This window comes from Pezoporus wallicus, unplaced genomic scaffold (assembly GCF_028554395.1).
Source record: "Pezoporus wallicus isolate ANWC-B61680 ecotype Strahan unplaced genomic scaffold, APGP_CSIRO_Pwel_v1 scaffold_7850, whole genome shotgun sequence".
Lineage (NCBI taxonomy): Eukaryota > Metazoa > Chordata > Aves > Psittaciformes > Psittacidae > Pezoporus > Pezoporus wallicus.
The window spans coordinates 55,538-73,550 of record NW_026639846.1 but is presented as its reverse complement, the minus strand read 5'-3'; the positions used below and the strand labels follow the sequence as shown (position 1 = coordinate 73,550).

Genomic DNA, 18,013 nt, shown 5'->3' with positions numbered 1-18,013 from the left:
TGCTCGGCTGCTTTAAAAGCAAAACCTGTCTGTGTAACAATGCAAGGACCCAAACCCAGGTTTTTAGAGGAATACTTTATTAGTTTCTCTTAGAATACTGTACAAAGGAGTAATAAAAATATTCACACTTTATTTTAGAAAGTTCTCTACATGAGACTCATGTATCCACAGCAAAAAGAGGAAAAAACCCCTACAACTTTGTACAGTGTCAGAATGTTCCCTTAAAATCCCAACTACTTCAACTCCAACTGTTCCAGGGAGGCTACAGACACACAAACACTTGCATGCTGAAAAGAGATTATAAGCAATGATAAAGCAATGTCAGTCACAAGAAGAAACATTAATGTGTTGACAGGAGTAAGCAGCTGCTGGCCCTTTAGCAAGGGTCAGAACCGGGTGTCTATTAAAACAAAAATGAAACCATGATTAAAAAGAAGTTCTTGGGAATTCAGTAGCCCCAGATCTCAGCTTTGCTTTTGTCTTTTTTGTTTTTTAAAGGCCTTTTCCTGGTAAGGGTTGGGCTGTTGGCCATCCCATGGGGTGTGTTAAAGGCATTGCAGGACAGAAGCATCAGGCTGTCAGTACTCAATTGTTTTCTGACTTCCCTTGTGCAGTAACTGCCAATCTGTGTAAATACCTGCGTGGCCTTGACAGTGGCTTAGAAGAGGCTTTGCCCAGGACAGGATGGGGCAGGGAGACTTCTTCTGCCAGTGCCTGTGAATGGTTCAAGTGATGCTTTTCAGAGGCTTTTCTCCTTTGGCATTCATGGGAGAATGAACAAGAAAAGCATCTGGAGTACCTGCTTACCCAGTAACTGCTTCTCAAGCACAGGATGGAGCCTGCCATTAATTCTCCAGCTGAAGTTTGCCCTGGTCACTCTGCAGGAAGCCAGTACAAGTTTGAGAGGCAAATCTGTCATGATCAAAATCCCATTTAAAACCAGTAACAATCAGTTGTCTCCTTCACACAGGTACTTGAAGAAAGCTCTACAGTCTGTGTGAGCAGACAGTCCTTGTGCTCGCCTTCTGGTTCTCCACGCAGAAGGTGGGCTTCACCCTGGGATCACTGCTCTGGTGGCTGCAGGTATGGAAATCCCCCCTCCTGCCCCCACTGTCCTGATCTCCTTTCCTCAGGAATCACTTATCCCTTGAGAGTTTTAGTATTTCGATTCCACTCTTGTGCATGTGCAAGAGCAGCCTTTGAGTGCTGAACGTGCTTCTACATGAATTTAACACACACAAAGAAACTAAAAGTGGTTTCAGTTCCAGGAAACCCAGAACTGTGTCCAGTTCTTTCAGGCCACTACAGTGGTGGTTTCCAAGCAGAAGCTGAAATGGGGCACCACTTGCTCCTGTGATACGACAGGAAAGAGCCATGCAAGTGGCACAGGGGGTGCTCAGCCAGCACCCCCCAAAACTCTTTCACGTCAGGTACCCCTAACAAGTAGCAATTGTGGCTGTGGCTTTAATTACAATTCTCTTATGGTTTCTTTTGTAGTCCTGATTAATTCTCATACCTACCCTTAAGATGGGATCTTAAGGAAGAGACTATCAGATGTATAACTACTCCATTATTAATCTTGTATAGATACTTAACACACCCCACTATTACCATAAAACCTTCTGTTCTCACTTTGCCTATTTTTCCAGTTTTCATCTATGTTCCCTTGATTGGATTAACTCTATGAGTCTGAGTTAATTTCAGTTATTCCATGGCATCTGTTGTAAAGAATGTCATTTGCCATGGAACACATCTGTGCTATTTTAATCCTTTGTGTGAACAAGGTAAATCAGAAAACTCACTATCGCAATTAAGGCTTTGCCTAAGAAGAAGTTTTAAACTTCAGGCTTTAAAAACTGGTCTTTCAGAAGTTTCTAATCCCACCCTGGTTTAGGATCGGATGTCCCAGCTAACAGCACGAGGGACAAGTTCAGACCCTCCGCTGCTGTAATGCCAAGGCTTTCAAGGAAACTGCATCAAGTGCTGAGCCCTGCCTTCAAGTCACACTTAGGCTAAAAATACCAAAACTCCTCTGACTTGGGGTAATGTGCATGTACTTAGAAATAATCAGCACACATCTGTACAGGAGTAATGGTTTTAAGGATACAGGGACTGTTTCTGTTGCAAAAAAAAGGCTGTTTTCTCCTTGTTTTCTACCAAAATATAGAAGTAGTTTTGTTTTCTCTGGAGATTTACCAGCCTGAGCTGTGGGCAGACATTGAGATCTGTTAAAACAACATGCAGCCTGTGTTACAGACCCAGCTGTAGCTGAGGACAGTCCCCCTACCTCTGAGGGCATTGATGCTATTGATCTCTCAGGCATTTCAGAGGTAATTGCCTGATAGAAATGTCTCTACTTTGAAAACAGTATTTTTTCCCACAAGTCATTGTCTAGTAGCTTAAAGAGTATTGGCTTTAGGGCATATGGTACCTTAACTAGAGCAGCAGTCCTTGCGTCGCGGTGGTTAAAAGCTTCAACCTCCCTATCCAGTAAATTGCACGTGTCAAACTGGACAACAGCACTCAGGTATCCAGCCAGATTCTTTCCTCTTCCCACCTTCTTGAAAACTTCTTTTCACTTCAAACATTCCCACTTATCCAACATTAGGTAATGATTCTTTCTGCTTTCCTCTCTGAGGTACATGAAATGTTTTTTCCCTTCTCTGCAGCAGTAAGTCTGAGATAGAAGTAAAGCCGCTTGCCTAAAATTCTACCTGGAATAGTACTAGATCTTAGATGCAGACCTGAAGTTCCCATCTCCTACGCTCAGACCATCAAACAACTCAACAATGTCCACTCTGACCTCTAAAGCTAATGCAGGAACAAAAAGGACATATTTAAAATGATTATACCACTGTCCAAAGTTGGAGAGAAGCACTGAGACAACAAAAGAGAGGCTTTTACAGGGGAAGCATGAGGGTTCACACATTCCAGCAACACAACCCAGAATTAAAAACAATGACTTTGAACAGGAGAAAGCTCTCTCAGCCAGGGAATCGAAACCTGCAAACCTGCATCCTTTAGGTGGGAATTTAATGGGAAAAAGGCTTGATTTTGTTCCTGTACTAAATAATTATTACCAGGGACCCACTGTGTCCTTCTGTTGGCCACATCAGGCTGGTGCTGGTCAGTATTACTCTCCTACAGTCTCCTCACCAGTGACCACATGAGGACTCACGAGTGGAGCTGAGTGACAGATTTCCAGGTAAGCCAGAACTGGAACACTTGCTTGCCTCGAGTCAGGAATTGAGCCAAGTCCATGGCTAAGTGGAGAACTGGCAGATCCCAGTAACATGGACATGGACTTGAGCAACCAAGAGCTGGGCTGAGGAGAAGACAGTCCAAATTGCAGTCACTGATTTCAGCAAGCAGGCATCATCCATCCATCTCGCTTGGCCTGTACCTGTCAGTCTGCAGCTTCTCCCACACTGGTGCGGTCGCTGTGTGTGAGCTGCTCAGTGGCATTTGCTGTCAGTCATCACTGCCCTGCACCCAGCCCTTGGGCTGAGTGCTGCACTGCCTGAGCACTCAGAGTGCCCTTAAAAATCAGCAGTTTGGGCTGGGGAGCCGTTAATCAGCTTCTGGCACAAGCTGAAAATAACAAATCAGATGTAGGTTCTCTTGAGCGTTTCCCCGAAGCACACAAATAGTTCCACAGTAAAGAGGAAGTTGCTCAGGTTGCAGGTCACTCCTTCCTCTACTGCCTTTACTAAAGAGCTTCCTATCTCAGTGACGTAAAAGATTGCAAAACAAGAATTTGCCATTCTCTTCCCACTGCCCTGCCCCAAAATGGAACTCAAACCCCAAAACAATCAGGTATTGGGAAAGCTTGGCTGTATCCCTTTGAATTTCCCCCACATACTGCTTAAAGCACTTAGCTTCAGAAAGGGAAATATATTAAAGTGCATTTACCACAGCAATAGTACCAGCACTAAAAGCTTTTCCCCTCATCCCTCTTCATTCAGTGTCTGGGATAGATTAAAATCCCACCAGAATTCATCCTCGTTGTACCTTGAAGTCTGCATCTAGTTATGACACTGGAATGTAAGGAACCCAGTGCCACGCATCCTGCTTCCACTAAACTCTACTCTGGAGCTGGTTTAGGTTTATTGGGCGTGAGGATCCAGCATGCGGTGTATGTCTATGGGATACTGCAGTTAAACAGCTGCTGTGAAATTGCATCCCAGTCTGCGTGGGGAAGAAGAAACGGAACTAGAGAGAAGGAACATCCCCCTCTCCCCCTGCTCCTCTTGCATTCGCCCCAGCCACGCAGCTCAGTACTTGTTGATGCCAAAGATCCGGACGCCATGGAGCTGCGGCAGCTTGGGGATCAGGACGCTCATGAGGGAGATGGTGTTGATGACGAAGTGGATCCGGTCGTACTTTGTGTAAAAGCTGGTTAGAAAATACCTGGAAAGGAGGAGAACAGAGAGGGGGAGAGCTGAGTCACAGCGCTCTGTGGTTTTGTTTCCCAGGCCAGCACATGAAGTACTCACAGGACGATGGGCATGATGGTGAGGAACTTGCGGGACGCCGTGAACTGCACTCCATAGTCCATCTGCTCCCAGTGCGTGAGCAGCCGAGCCTTGCCCTGGTCCGGAGTCTCAAAAGGAGTTCCTTTCACGGTATGGAGAAAGATGTACATGCTCTGCAGCAAACACAAACGCAGTGTGAAGCACGCAGGGGACCTCCACACCACCAGAAACGCTCAGCTTCGTGAACGGCCGGGGGAGCTTGCACCAGCGCGCTGTGCCACTAGAGGGATGCATCCTCCCCGCCGGAAAATGCAGCTAAGCGAGTGGGGAGAGCGGGGAAGGGAAGCAGCCGGGGTTAGCTCGGGGCCGGCTGTCACACGGGAGGCCTCTGCTTCAGCTCCTGGGCGTAAGCCAAGAAGGTGGCCGCAAGATTACAGCGCTCCCGTCTCTGGGGTCAGGAGATTAGTGTGGAATGGCTCTGCCGTGCACCAGCAATGCCCAAGGCTGTCTAAAAACAGTGCTGGTGGGGCTGTGGGCAGTGAGGATCTGTTCCTGCCCTGATTACGAGTGAACCTCTTGGAGTGGAACCCAGGGCACAGATAAACAGCAAGTGTCTGGCTGCATCACGTGGCTTTGAAGAGTAGCCATTGCTGGCCTTTAAACTCCTTTCTGTTCCCATGACCTCATTGTTTAAGCTGCCAGAGAAGGGGAAGGAGCTGGATGTAAAGCAGGCAGCTTGCGAGCTGAGCTCCAGGCAGCTCAAGTTAGTGGTTTTGTGGGCTCCTCCTCTGCTAGATGTGAAAAACATCCCTGGTAAGGGGGTCACTTTTGCCTCTGGAATATTCTCAGGCTGAGGTATCATTGAAAATAAAGGATACAAAATCAATTGCTGCATCTCTGAGGGTTTTTGTCCCCTGTGCCTGAGGCTGAAGGGCTGCTCCTCAGCTGCAGGACATGCAGAGGCTTGTGCAGTGGAGGCACTAAAGCAGCTCCTGGCCTGCACCCTGGAATGTGCCTCTGTGCCCCCAGCACAGCGCTGACACCCATTCAGCTGGGTACCTGGTCCTTAGAAGGGATGAACCTGGACTAATCTTTAAGGAGAACAAAGTTTGGGTGTTCGTTTTGTTTTCTTAACTCTGCTAAGGCCAATTCAGGTTGTATCCACCAAAGTGAAGGCTGTCCTGCCAGCTTCTGTGGCCTCTCAGCTAAAGGACTTACCCTGCAGGCAAGTTATTGCAGTGTCCCCTCTGAGCAGCCTCACCACATCTTTGCTGTCTCAACAGTACCTAGGCTGGATTTAAATCTATGACCTAGAGGCAAAGATTGCAGTCTGAGGGGTGGAGGTTGAGTAACTTACACTGCACCTTTGGAAACAGAAAGGAATTGTTTGAACAGGAATCTCCCTAGATGGCTCTCAAAAGAAGAGCTGGTGCTGAGAGATGATGTCTCCCTGCCCCGGGGGAAGTCAAGCCAGCCACACCATTCCCTTACCATGTTGTGAATGATGTTGGTAAGAGTCCAAACCACGGGGACACTGAAGAAGGGGATGCTCAGGAGCACGACGTGCAGCAGCCCAATTCCAAGGATGTAGGACAACCAGATGCCCCGGCTGTTCATGACCCGGGTGTTGGGATTCACCTCGCTGTGCGCTGTCCCCACGTTCATGTTGGCTCTTGTGTCCAACAGGCACCCCTGAAACTAAAGCAGAGCTGGGTCAGTACTCAGAGGTGGGAACCCTCCATCTAAGCTGAGCACCCTCTTACTCTCCATCAAACCTCGAACCTGTTGTTTGCTCTAAGAATCACAAGTTCACTTCTCTGCACCTCGTTGCTTTCATTCTTAGAGCTGCCATTTCTGGGGGGAAGCTAACTCTGGGAGCAGTTTTGGGAATACTGTGTGGGAAGCCTGTCCGTGATCTGCTGAAAGGTTTTCCTGGAACCAAAATGGGAAGGTTCAATCCTGTGATTGCCTGAGGAGACTCAAAGGAATACCTGAAGCTGTCTGAAGTCACCATCGCAGTGTTAATCATGGAGGCACTCGGCACATGGAGCTTGTTACACGTTTATGGATTCAGCACACTTTATACTTGGAACGAGCATGTTTGCAGAGTAAAGGCACCACAGCTCCACAGCAACACATCTCCCCATCAGTTCAACTCAGTTAGCAGCGCTCTGGGGAAGTAACTTAATTCCCCCATGGGGAAGGAACAAGAATCTTCTTGAGGATCATAAAAAGTTAGAGATAATGAGGAAAAGTGCATTGGGAAGGTATTTCATGAGCAGGAGCTGCAGAGGAGATGGCCCTTGCCCTACCTGCAAAGAGCTGCCACGTAGGAGGAACACAGGTGTTTTTCTGTATCACAGACTGGGCTGTGTTGGAAGGGACCTTAAAGCTGATCCAGCTCCAACCCCTGCCATGGGCAGGGACCCCTTCCACTAGAGCAGCTTGCTCCAAGCCCCTGTGTCCAACCTGGCCTTGAACACTGCCAGGGATGGGGCAGCCACAATGCCAGGAAGGTGAGGAAGGACAGTGTCATCCTCCTGGAGACAGTGCAGGTGTTGGTGGGATTTGGGCTGCTGCGCTGATAGCACAGCAGGTATCAGTCAGCTTTCAGGCTTTCTGAGAAGATGAGAGCTCTGGTTTGCAGAGATCACAGGAAGCAGCACAAATGAGAACATCTGTAAAACTGAGTATCTTTGAGATCAGGGAAGTTCTTGTGTAAAATCATCTTTGTCTCCTGGGGAAATGCAGTTTAATGCGGTCCATCCCTCGCCGGCCCCCAAGGTGAGGCTGCTTCCTGATGTCTGGCCTTGTGGTTGGGCTGCTTTGGCTCCCGCAGCTGGGAGATGGTGTTGCTGTTCTCCAGCTCTCAGTCTGGGTCTCAGGAGGCGAGTCTGAGCCAGCTCTGACATTACACCACAGCCAGCTGCTTGCTCCCTGTGGAGCACTGGGCCTGGTGTGTGTCAGGAGCTGGCTCTCTCCCCTGGCCCTGCCTGGGGCTGGGACATGCGGTGAGTGCTTGGCTCCACAGCCCCTGGGATGCTGGCTGGAACTTCCAAACCTCTTTCACCCACACAAGGTGGCTGTTGCTCGGTGCTGCAGGCTGCCAAGGTGGGCTGAGCAGATGCTCACCTACCTCTGCTACCCAGGTGTCAACCAGGGCGCTTATGGCTGGAGGTTTGTAGTACAAGAAAAGAGGCTGCAGGTCTGGGGAGTGCTTGTTGTAAATCATCACCCATGCCCATAGCCGAGGGCAAAGGGTATCCTCGATATTCCAGGGGAAAGCCTGAAGCTTACTCTGGAAGCTGGACTTAAGAGCTGGGCTTGAGTCCTAGCAGGCGGAGCAGCTCCATCCCTAACCTGGTGCAATTCCAGAGGGCTTTCAGAGGAGACCTATGGGTTGCAGTGAAGCATGACGTGAGTCAGGAAGTCTTGTCGTTGCTACAAATCCCAAACAGAGCAAAGGTCCCTGTGGAATGCATCCCCAGCAGTGCTGTTTGCCATTCTCCTCCATACTGGTAAGGGCTCAGCTCTAGAAACTGCCTGGCTGAGGCTTGGACTGAGCATGGGGAAGGGGCTGGTGACCTCGCTGGAGGCTTCCAAATCCAACTTCATCCAGAGCTGAACCCTTCAGCTTCCTCCGTGGGCTGGGGACCGAACGGGTGGCCGAGGGGCAGATGGAGCAGCCACTGAGGGCCCGGTTCTCCTCCTGGTGCCTCCGTTTCCTTGCTTGTAACAATGAGTAAAGTGTTAGAACATACAGGAGGTTAATTTGGTCTTGCAAGAGAGACCCAGCGATGTCAAGCGTTCCGTCCTACCATGAGGATAATTCCACGTGCTTCTGCAAGCCCTTCCCCACCTTAAAACCACTTCATCTCTCGGGCTTCCCTCCTGAGTGGCATCTGCAGCCCTTGGCCGAGCTCTTTGCTCCCTTTGGATTGCACACACGGCTTTTGCTGATTGCAAAAGCCTGGCTGAGGGAGCTGAGCTCCCTACCCCCATCCCGCATCCCATGGTGTCTGCTTTTACACCCGGGAGTTGTTCACCTGCAGCCAAAGGGAGGCAGCTCCGCTTCCCCACGTGTGCTGCGGGGCTTTGGGGACAGAGAAGCTTTAATGTTTCACCAGGCAGAGTGTGAAGGTCAGGGCTGTGCTGACATTGGACCCTGTCTGTCCAAGGAGGGGAAAAGTCAGCTGTGGTTACGCCGTGATGGAGGAACCGAGCCCTTCCTCGGCCCGATCCTTCCCGACTTCCCACTCCCTGTCCATGGATCTGTAGGGAAAGCCTCATTCCGGGGCTTGGGATGAACCCCAGCGCTGCCAGCTCCGTGTCTGCCGTGCCAGCATCTCGCTTCTGAGGAAGAGGGGGGAACAGAGCGACACCGGCAGCTTCCTGCTCGCTTTGTCACCCATCAGCTGCTGCTGAGTGCAGCCAGCACCCCACAGCACGGCTCCTGCCCCCCGAGGAGGAGCGTGACCACATCCGCTCCTGTCCCTGTCTGCTCTGGCAGCAGCATCGCTCTTCCCCAGCGCCTGGCACCCCGTTCTCCATCAGCCCATCACAGGAGCTTCATCTGGGACGGCAGCCAGAGGGCAGGAGGGCTCAGGTGCTTATCTCAGATCTTCCCGAGTGTTCCCACAACCCGTGTGATTCTGATCCCAAGCGATTATGATCCCATGGAGCCGCTGAGGAGCCTGCACCAGCGAGCACCATCTCCCAAGTGGACAAATACTCAACCCCCTCCTTTGCAAGGCGGCATCAGCATCTGAACCAGAGCATCAGGTACGTGGAGGATGTCCACAGGCACGGCTGGGCTTGGAGGGAGCGGTCGGGCCGAGGCGGCGCCGCTTTGTGTCCTGCTTGGGCCTGGAGTCGGGCTCGGAATTCCACATCTGGGAGCCCTGGGAAAGCCGAGGGGGCCTGGGGCTGGCTGGGGAGCGGCGAGCACCGAGCGGGCGCTGCGGGGCTCCGGCTGCCGGACACGGGGGTGATGGGGGGGGGGGAAGAGTCTCGTCCGGGGGCTCCTGCACCCCGCTCACCCCACACGGACCCCGGGGGTGTGGGGCAGGTCCCGGTGCGCCCCCTCCTCCCCACCTCAGCAGCCGCTTGTTTCTCTATGGAGCGTTTTCCCCTTGGGACGGGCCCCGCTCCCACCGCCCCCCCCCAGCGCCGGGCCTGGGGAAGGGGACGAGGCCCCGCACCGGCCCCATTACCCCGGGGTGCGGGAGGGGGGGTGACCGGGGAAGCGCCGCCGCTCCCGGCCCTCACTCACCGCTGCTCGGCCCGGCTCGGCGGGGCCGGGGCTGTCTCCGTCGCGCACCCACGGCCCCGGCTGCGCTCCCGGCGGGCTCCTCGCCGCCGCCCGGCCCGGCCCTCCCCGCCCCGCCGCCGCGGCACGCCGGGAGCTGTAGTCCCGAGCACCGGAGCCCGCCCCCGGGGCCGAGCCTGCGGAGCGGAGCCGCTGTAGGAGCCGGGGTGACCCCGCAGGCTCCTTGGCAGCCCCGGTACCGTCCAGCCCCAGCGCCCACCGCGGCCAGGCCCCCCCCCCCCACACACACACACCGCGGGGTGGCTCCGGTCCCGCTGGGGGCTCCCTCCCCTGAACACCGCGGAGGTCGGGCTGGGAGCTCGGGGGCCCCGCTCGTGTCTGCCCAGGACGGGAGCGCGGGGCTTTGTGCCACCACCGCACCCCCCCTGCGCGGCTCTGCGGGGTCCCGGTGTGCGGGGCAGGGGCAGCCCCACCAGGGCCGCTCGCAGCCCCCCCCGGCAAAGCCTGGTCTTGGGGGGGGGGGGGGGGGGGGGTGTCCAGTTTAACCCTGGCTGGGTTCATGATGCTCCCCGGGGTGCGCTGCGTGTGCCCATCCCAGCCGCTGCGGTGCGGGGATGCCGGTGCGGGGAGCGGGAATCCCGCAGGAGCGGGCCCTGCTCTGCAGGAGAACCACGCACGCAGCGAGCTCTATTTTTATCCCTCTCCTGCCTGGCTGAGCAGCTCCCTCTGCGCGGTGACATCTGATTTAGCAGCTTCCCCGCACCCCGCTGGCTCCGCACGTGAGGGGGAAGCACAATGCGGCGGCTATTTTTAACCGCCCATCAATACGGATTCCTGCCGGGATGCAGCAGGCAGCATCCCGCTGCCCGGGTGGGCACAGGGGATGGGATCCCGCTCCCTGCGCCCCCCCCAGCGGCACCGGGGCTTGGGGGGGGGGGTTCCTGAATGAGGGATTCAGCCCCATCCATTGTCTGGCAGAAGCCTGGACCAGCGTTTCCCCGCTCTCAGTGGGCTCAGGGGCTGTTCCCATAGGAATTCCTAGGCCTTGCTTACTCCGGCCTCCCCTGTGCCGGGAGCCGTGCAAACCTCCGGCTCTCTGGGGCTGCCGGTCCCACTGCCCGGTCGATACTGACTGTATTCAGCCCCGGTGCAGCTTTCACCCCCGGTGCAGCTGTATTCAGCCCCTTTGCAGCTGTATTTAGCCCTTTGCAGCTGTATTCAGCCCCGGTGCGCCTGTATTTAGCCCCGGTGCAGCTGTATTCAGCCCCGGTGCGCCTGTATTCAGCCCCTTTGCAGCTGTATTCAGCCCCGGTGCGCCTGTATTTAGCCCCCGTGCAGCTGTATTTAGCCCTTCGCAGCTGTATTCAGCCCCTTTGCAGCTGTATTCAGCCCCGGTGCGGCTGTATTCAGCCCCAGTGCGGCTGTATTCAGCCCCGGTGCAGCTGTATTTAGCCCCGGTGCAGCTGTATTCAGCCCCTTTGCAGCTGTATTCAGCCCCTTTGCAGCTGTATTCAGCCCCTTTGCAGCTGTATTCAGCCCCGGTGCAGCTGTATTCAGCCCCTTTGCAGCTGTATTCAGCCCCTTTGCAGCTGTATTTAGCCCCGGTGCAGCTGTATTTAGCCCTTTGCAGCTGTATTCAGCCCCGTTGCAGCTGTATTCAGCCCCTTTGCAGCTGTATTCAGCCACCTCTCGCTTGGCTGCAGCAGGGGAGGGTGCGTGTGGGACCGTGCTGCACTGCAGGTGTTGGGGTTTCTTGTTCGTGGGTGCCGTGTCCTGGCATGGGGGACCTCGGGGGCGCAGCCCTGGTGCTGCTCCTGCTGCCGGGGTCTCTGCGGTGAGCCAGCACCGAAGCGGGACTCGAAGCTCAATCACCCCCTGAGCCTGTCGCCTTGTCCCCTTGGATGCGGCAGGTCCCGGCGGCACTGGGACTGCCCGACCCCAAGGCGCACAAGAGCCTTGCCCACGGCTCCCCGAGTGCCACCACCATGGCCAGGGCCAGCCCCGGGACACGGGGCTCCCGCTCAGCCCAGCGGGTTGGGGTCCGGGGGGTCCCCGCGCCCTCCCCGGCCGCCCCTCTCCATCAGGCTTTGTTCTCCGAAGGGAGCCGAGATCCAGGGCGGGCGCCTCGTACCCGGTACCCCGTGCCCGGGGCTGGGCTCTCCCCCCTCGAGGAGAACCGGGGACCGGGGCACCACAAGGACACAGCCCCCCCCCCCCGGTGAAGGGCGGGAGCCTCGGGGATGCAGCGGGCAGGGGGGGGGGGCTCGGCGGGGTCAGCGGGGTCCGGTAACGGCGGCCGCTCTCCATGGTGCTGAGCGGCCCCTCCGGTGTCCCGGGGCGGCAGAGCCCGGGTTAGCGCCGAGCCCCGGCCCCGGAAGCCCGGGGATGGCCCCCCCCCACCTCCGCGGGTCGGGTTTCCCCGAGTAAGCGATGCCGGTGCCCGCGGGAGGAGGGGGGGAGAGGTCCTGTTGTCCCCGAAGGGCTGCGGGGAGCCCCGGGGGCAGAGCCGGGGGGGGGGGGGGGGGGGGGGTCCCCGCGCTCGGGATCCCCGCGGCTCCTCGCCGGGTCCCCCCGGTGCCGCCCCCGCTGCTCCGGGCGGGGGCCCCGGGGCAGAGCCCTCGGGTGCGGGGACGGGAGCGGGGGTGCTCGGAGCTGCGCGGTTCCCCCCGCGGCGGGGCGGGCCGGGGGCGGGGAGCCCCGGGGAGGCCCGCGCGGAGGATCCCGCCCACCGGCCCCGCCGCTGCCGCCGCCGGCTCCGGTCGCGGGGCGCGGCCGCTCCGGGCCGGGGCGCGGGGCCGCGCTCGCCAGGTGAGTCCGCACCGGGACCCCCCCTCCCCGGGCACAGGCGGGAAGCGAGGGCGGGCGGGGGGGGGGGGGGGGTCCCCGGCAGCGCGGAGCGGAGCTTCCCGGGGAAGCACCGGGGCTTCCCTCGCCCGCGACGCCCCCGGTGCGGAGCGGAGCCGGGGGGAACCCCGGGGCATCCCCGAGCGCACCGCGGGTCCCGCACCAGCACGGGCAGCCCCGTCCTGCCCCAGGGGCTGGGGCTCCCGCCGTGGCCGGGGGCTGCTTTGTGCCCGTCCTCACTGCGGTGCCTGCTCCGGAGCACCGGGGGGCTGGGGACCCCCCGCTCCCCCGCCGAGCCCAGCGCGGAGACCCGGGAGCCGCATCCCACCCGCGGGGTCTCCCGGGATGGAGCAGTCCCTGCCCTGGTCACCGGCTCCCTGATGGGGCTGGCTCCAGGTGCCCTTTGTCCGCTGTGAGCCCCGGTCCTTGCTCGGGGCCCTCGAGGAGCTGGGGGGGGGCGGTGGTGCAGGGGCTGGGGCTGCAGTGCTGTGACCTTGGGGTGCTTTGGCGTGGTTGGGCCGTGTTACACTGTGCAGTGATCGGGGGGGGCTCCGGGGCCACCCTTGGGTGAGCACCGCGGCCCCTTGGTACCCAGTTTGCTGGACTGGGTGCTCCGGGAGCCCTCCTGCAGCGCGGAGCTTTGCTGATGGGAGCCCTTTTACAGCGGTGTCTTTAACCACGGAGAGCATCCGCACCCTGCCCGGGTGGCTCCACCAGCGCGGTCAGGCTGGGGCTGGGATGGGGCCGCGGTGGGACCCATGGCTGGGGAAGCCGGGGCCTTATCTGGGACCCACCCTGGGAACTCGCCGCACGCTCAGCTCCAGTGAATTTCCTTTCTCTGTTTTCGTTTCTTTCCTGCTGACGTTTTTCCCCTCCGGAATCAAGGGCTGGATGGGGACCATGGTTACGGGGTGGTGTGGGCAGCCCGACCCCACAGTGGCACCGGGCAGGGGACCGCGGCGCCCAGCCTGCACCGGCACCCTCCAAAGGGGAAGACCCCGCGTGTGCCGTGGGCACTGCTGGAGCCGGGACGCGGGCACCTGCTGTGCCTCTGCCCTCGCGGGTTTCCCATCGCGCTCGCCCGGAGCCGGATCCGTGCCGGGATGCTCCGGCCGCGTGCGAGCGAGCGCAGGAGCCGTCAAACGCAGCGACCTTGGCGGGGCCGGAGCTCAGCCCGGGCTGACCCCGTTGTTACAGCCCAGCTGCAGGAGACGTCTTCGCTCGGCCCCTCGAGGCCTGATCCTGCTGGATCAGGAGCCCTGAGCCCATGGCAGGGGGACGCATGGGCCGTGCTCCCTGGCCCTGTCCCATCCCATCCCTGCCCCACAGCCGTGCTTGCAGCCGGAGCGGTTCTGCCCCTTGGTCTGACGCTGTCCCTTTGCTGTCTCCACCTCAGATGCACCGAGTCCAGCTGAAGCCACCGGGGCTGAGAGCTGCGGGGCCGGTGGCCCTGTGACAGCAGCAGCAGCAGCAGCAGCGCGGGACCATGGCTGCGGCAGCGCAGATCCCGCTGTGCTCCGTGACCGCGTGGCTGCTCCTGCACGGCCTCCTCCTGGCCTCCCGTCCCCGCTCGGCCGCAGCGTTCCCCAAGGGCTGCTACCCCTCGGAAGAGGAGGGCCTGAAGACGTTCCGCTGCAGCAACGCCCGCCTCACCGAGGTCCCCAGGGACATCCCCAACGACACCAACAAGCTCTACCTGGACTCCAACCGAATCCCATTCCTGCCTCGCGACGCCTTCCAGGACCTGCCCCTCCTGCTGGAGCTGGATCTGTCCCACAACGCCATCGCCGGCGTCGAGAGCGGAGCTTTCCGGGGTCTGGCAGAGCACCTCCGCTCCCTGGACCTGTCCTCCAACAAGCTGGTGTCCGTCAGCAAAGACGCCTTCAGCAACCTGAAGGCCAAGGTGAACCTCTCCGACAACCCCTGGCTCTGCGACTGTCGGCTGCAGGAGCTCATCCGCACCGTGGAGCTGGCGGCCGGCTCCTCCGGCGGCCTCGTCTGCGACTCCTCGGCGCAGGAGGAGCACGTGGGCAAAGCCTTCCTGCAGGTGATGGCCGACACGGACCTCTGCAACGTCTACAAGAAGACCACGGACGTGGCCATGCTGGTCACCATGTTCGGCTGGTTCGCCATGGTCATCTCCTACCTGGTCTACTACGTGCGGCAGAACCAGGAGGACGCCCGGCGGCACCTCGAGTATCTCAAGTCCCTGCCCAGCAAGCAGCGGAGGTCGGAGGAGTCGTCCACCATCAGCACCGTGGTGTGAGGCTCCGGCAGGACTCGGCTCGCCCGCGGCTGCCAGGAGCTGCCACAGGACCAGGCGTGGATTTCTCCGGTTCTCCTCGGGGAAGCAGCATCCGGCAGTGGGAGCTCTGGTGCAGCGAGAGGTGAAGCAGGGATGGGGATGGGCACCGGGCACCGAGCATCCACCCGGACCAGAGGGGACCCTGGACACCCTGGGGCGTTCAGACTCCGTTTCAAACCGGGGTATTTCCTGTGCAGGGATCCCTTGGGCCGTTGGTGATGTTCATGGTTTAATCCCTGCCCAGCTGCCCAAGGGATGGTCCCAGCAGCACAGGGCAGCCGGTGCTGGGCTCCCTGCCTGCACCCGGAGCGGTGTGGCCATGGGGCCGGAGCCACCGGACCAAAGGGTGGTAACAAGAGGTGGGGACACATCGGTTGGGAAGGGCGAGGGGCAGGTCCTGGGTACCCCGCTCCAGCTCTCGAGCTGGGTGGTGCTGCCCCATCTCCCATCCCAGCCCCTGCTGCTCCCCACTCCTTTCCTGGCACCCCTGGTCCAGGCGGAGCAAGGCGCATGGGGGGGGGGGGGGGGGTCCCACTTGGCGATGGGGTGGCTCATGGGCAACCCCGGCACTGTCCCCCTTGGAGCAGGATGTTCTTACAGGAAGCAAATGGGGAATGAAGCTCCCCCAGGGATGAGCTCCCTGGAGGGATGCAGGAGCTGCTGGAGGGGAGCTGAGGGGTGCAGGCGGTGGGTCTGGCCCTGCTGGGATGCGCTGGGGGGAGCAGGATTCCCCCCAGTTCTCCCTTGGCACCGTGCAGGTCGGTGTTTGCTGCCCTCATCCGCCTGCTCCCTCTCCAGGAGTCACAAGCTGCCGACCGGTCACTGTGAGGGGAGCGGGGATGGAGGGAGCCGCCGCGGCTCCTCCGCCCTCTCCCCACTCCCGCAGGAGCCCGAATCTGCCCTAAAACGCCCCCAAAATCCCTTCTCGACCCTTCCAGCATTGGGCTACAGGTTCCTGGTGTCAGTAGGTAGAGGGCAGGGTGCCGGTGGCCAGCGTGGGTCAGGGTTGGTGCCCACCTTTGGGTGCACAGGGTCCAAGCGGCGACTCGGAAGCAAAGCCAAGAGCGGAGGCAGCCTCCCCCAGCTGTGTCTGGGGGCTGGGTTTGATGGGGTTGCCCTTGTTTAAAACCAGCTGAAGCTTAAACTGCCTTAAATCACCCGGAGCACCAACCAAAGCTGCTCGAGCACCCCCCGGCTGCTGCCCGTGCTCCAATGGGAGCCGTGGTCCAGAGCCGGCCGGGAGCAGCCCCTGCACCCTTCCACAAGTGCCTCCATCCCCAGCACACACCGGGGGCTCCGCCACGCACAAGCACCTCAGCCCCAGCTCCAAACCAGGCACCCCTGGGGCCCACAGCCCCACGGCAGCTCCCCACATACAACCAGGGCTTGTGGGGCCCCAGAGCGAGGCACTGGCGTGGCTGCGGTGCCCGTCTGACCCAACGTGTGTTTTGTTTAAGGGACCTTTTACGTTCTTACTTTGTACACCAATAAAGTCGGCTTTGACTTTGGAGCCTGTGCCCATGTGTGTGTGTGTGTGTGTCCGTGGGGGCATCACCCGGTTCCTGGTGCCATCCTGGCTGTAAAGGGAGGGTGAACGGTGCCCGTGCCAGCCGGTGCCCTCCCGGTCTGTGTGCCCCGGCACCAGAGCTGTCCGGAACCCGATACGTGGCGCTGCCGGTAACCCTGCCCTCGGCTGCAGTCAGTGAGCGCTGCACGGCTCAGGTCACCGGCACGGTGACAGTGCCCGAGCCACGTTGTGCCAGGGCCCTGCTCTGCCCTCCGGTCCCCACCGAGCAGACCTGGGCATCACCACGGTCGGGAGGGACAAACCCATCCTGATGCTCACGGTCCCACTGGTCCCTCTTGGGGCACTGGTTTGCGGCACCTTTCCCTGCACGGCGCGTGGGGATGCGCGGTGGGAGGAGGAAGCCGGGACCCTAACGCGTTGTGACAGCTCCTGCTTGGGGACATTGACCTCGTTTGGCACTCGCTGTCTCCAGACGCAGGCCCAGGCTCCCAGCAGATGGCTGCTGTCCCCAGGCTGGGGTGCTCCGGGGGTCACCCTGCTCGGGAGCAGCTGGGGAGGGCCCAGGGATGCTGCTGCCACCCGGTCCATGGGGCTGTGGCTCCCCCAGGGTCTCCCCATAGGGCTGGATGATGCTGAGCCCCTGGGGCCAGCCCTGCCCTGAGTGATTAGGATGGAAAGCGCTGGGTTCATGGCAACCCCCATAAGCATGGGGAAGGGAGGTGGATTCTGGTGGCAGCAACAGTTGGTTGTGGAACTCCATGGATGGGGGGGGGGGGTCAAATATGTAAGAAACCTCATGAAAACCTGCAGTGAGCTTTGGGAAGAGAACCTGGACTGGGATGGACCCAGCTGTGTGCTGTTGGTAGTGTCTGATATTTGATTGGGTGTTAAAAGGGAATGGGGAAGAGCAGAAAACTGGGATTACCGGATATTTCCTCCAAGCTGGGGCATTGGAGGGGTCTTAGGATGTGTCTGAGCACAGGAGGAATCTGGGGCCAACAGCCTGCAAGGCTCCTCCATGGCTCCATCCCAAAGAGGGGTTTTCCTCATCCCACTCTTCCAGCACTTGCTGCTGTGGGCGAGCTCCTGCCTCAGCGCTGGTGGGTACCAGGGCTTCCGTGTCAAAGTCAATGCTTTCCCTGCGGCACGGCGATGGAATCATCCATTTTAATGCTGCGTTCCTGGGTAATTCCTCTCCTGATTTATCTGCTGGGATCAGCAGCAGCAGCATTAGCAGCGTGACCTCCTTCTGCAGTGTTCCACACACCGCTAAAGCTGTTATTGACTTCCAAGGTGCTCTCTGCCCATCGCACCAGGCACACGAGGAACTGTTCTGCCTCTCCAGGATGGAGGAAAATGGGTCACTGGTGCGAGATGGGTCCTCACTGGTTGTGATGCCTCCTCTGCTGCCTGGTCCTGACTCCCTCCGTGAGCCAAATGATGCTCCTGGTTGCCAGGGTCTGTGCATCCATGGGATCCATCCTCCTGGCAGTGCTGACGGAGGCTGCACGCCTTGGGATGCGCATTCGCTTTTGCTGTGGGGTTTAGAAGCGAGATAAAGCAAGGCTCTTGTCAGCCGTAGACAGAAGTGT

General features: G+C 58.9%; 2 protein-coding genes across 3 annotated transcripts; one reads left to right on the top strand and one right to left on the bottom strand.

The window, feature by feature from the left end:
* Window positions 1-3,879: 3,879 nt before the first annotated feature.
* ORMDL3 (ORMDL sphingolipid biosynthesis regulator 3) lies at window positions 3,880-9,838 on the bottom strand. 2 transcript variants are annotated; one of them, XM_057416651.1, is made up of 4 exons: window positions 9,748-9,838; window positions 5,967-6,173; window positions 4,497-4,648; window positions 3,880-4,410 (listed from the first exon to the last, which is right to left on the bottom strand). In XM_057416651.1, the coding sequence occupies exons 2-4, from the start codon at window positions 6,138-6,140 to the stop codon at window positions 4,275-4,277; spliced, it is 462 nt and encodes a 153-aa protein (XP_057272634.1). In that variant the 5' UTR covers window positions 6,141-6,173; window positions 9,748-9,838; the 3' UTR covers window positions 3,880-4,274. The 2 variants fall into 2 exon arrangements, with proteins under 2 accessions (XP_057272634.1, XP_057272635.1); XM_057416652.1 differs by having other exon boundaries at window positions 9,744-9,822.
* A 4,146-nt stretch (window positions 9,839-13,984) lies between these two features.
* LRRC3C (leucine rich repeat containing 3C) lies at window positions 13,985-14,869 on the top strand. Its single transcript, XM_057416640.1, is given in 1 exon segment — window positions 13,985-14,869. A coding segment is annotated over 1 exon segment (870 nt). The 3' UTR covers window positions 14,855-14,869.
* The last annotated feature ends 3,144 nt before the right edge of the window (window positions 14,870-18,013 follow it).

Coding starts and splice junctions, on each gene's coding strand:
- ORMDL3 (XM_057416651.1), bottom strand. CDS start 6,140: ATGAACGTGGGGACAGCGCACAGCGAGGTGAATCCCAACACCCGGGTC. Junction 4,649..5,966: donor CCAACATCATTCACAACATG/GTAAGGGAATGG, acceptor TGTTTGCTGCAG/AGCATGTACATCTTTCTCCA. Junction 4,411..4,496: donor ACCATCATGCCCATCGTCCT/GTGAGTACTTCA, acceptor CCTCCTTTCCAG/GTATTTTCTAACCAGCTTTT.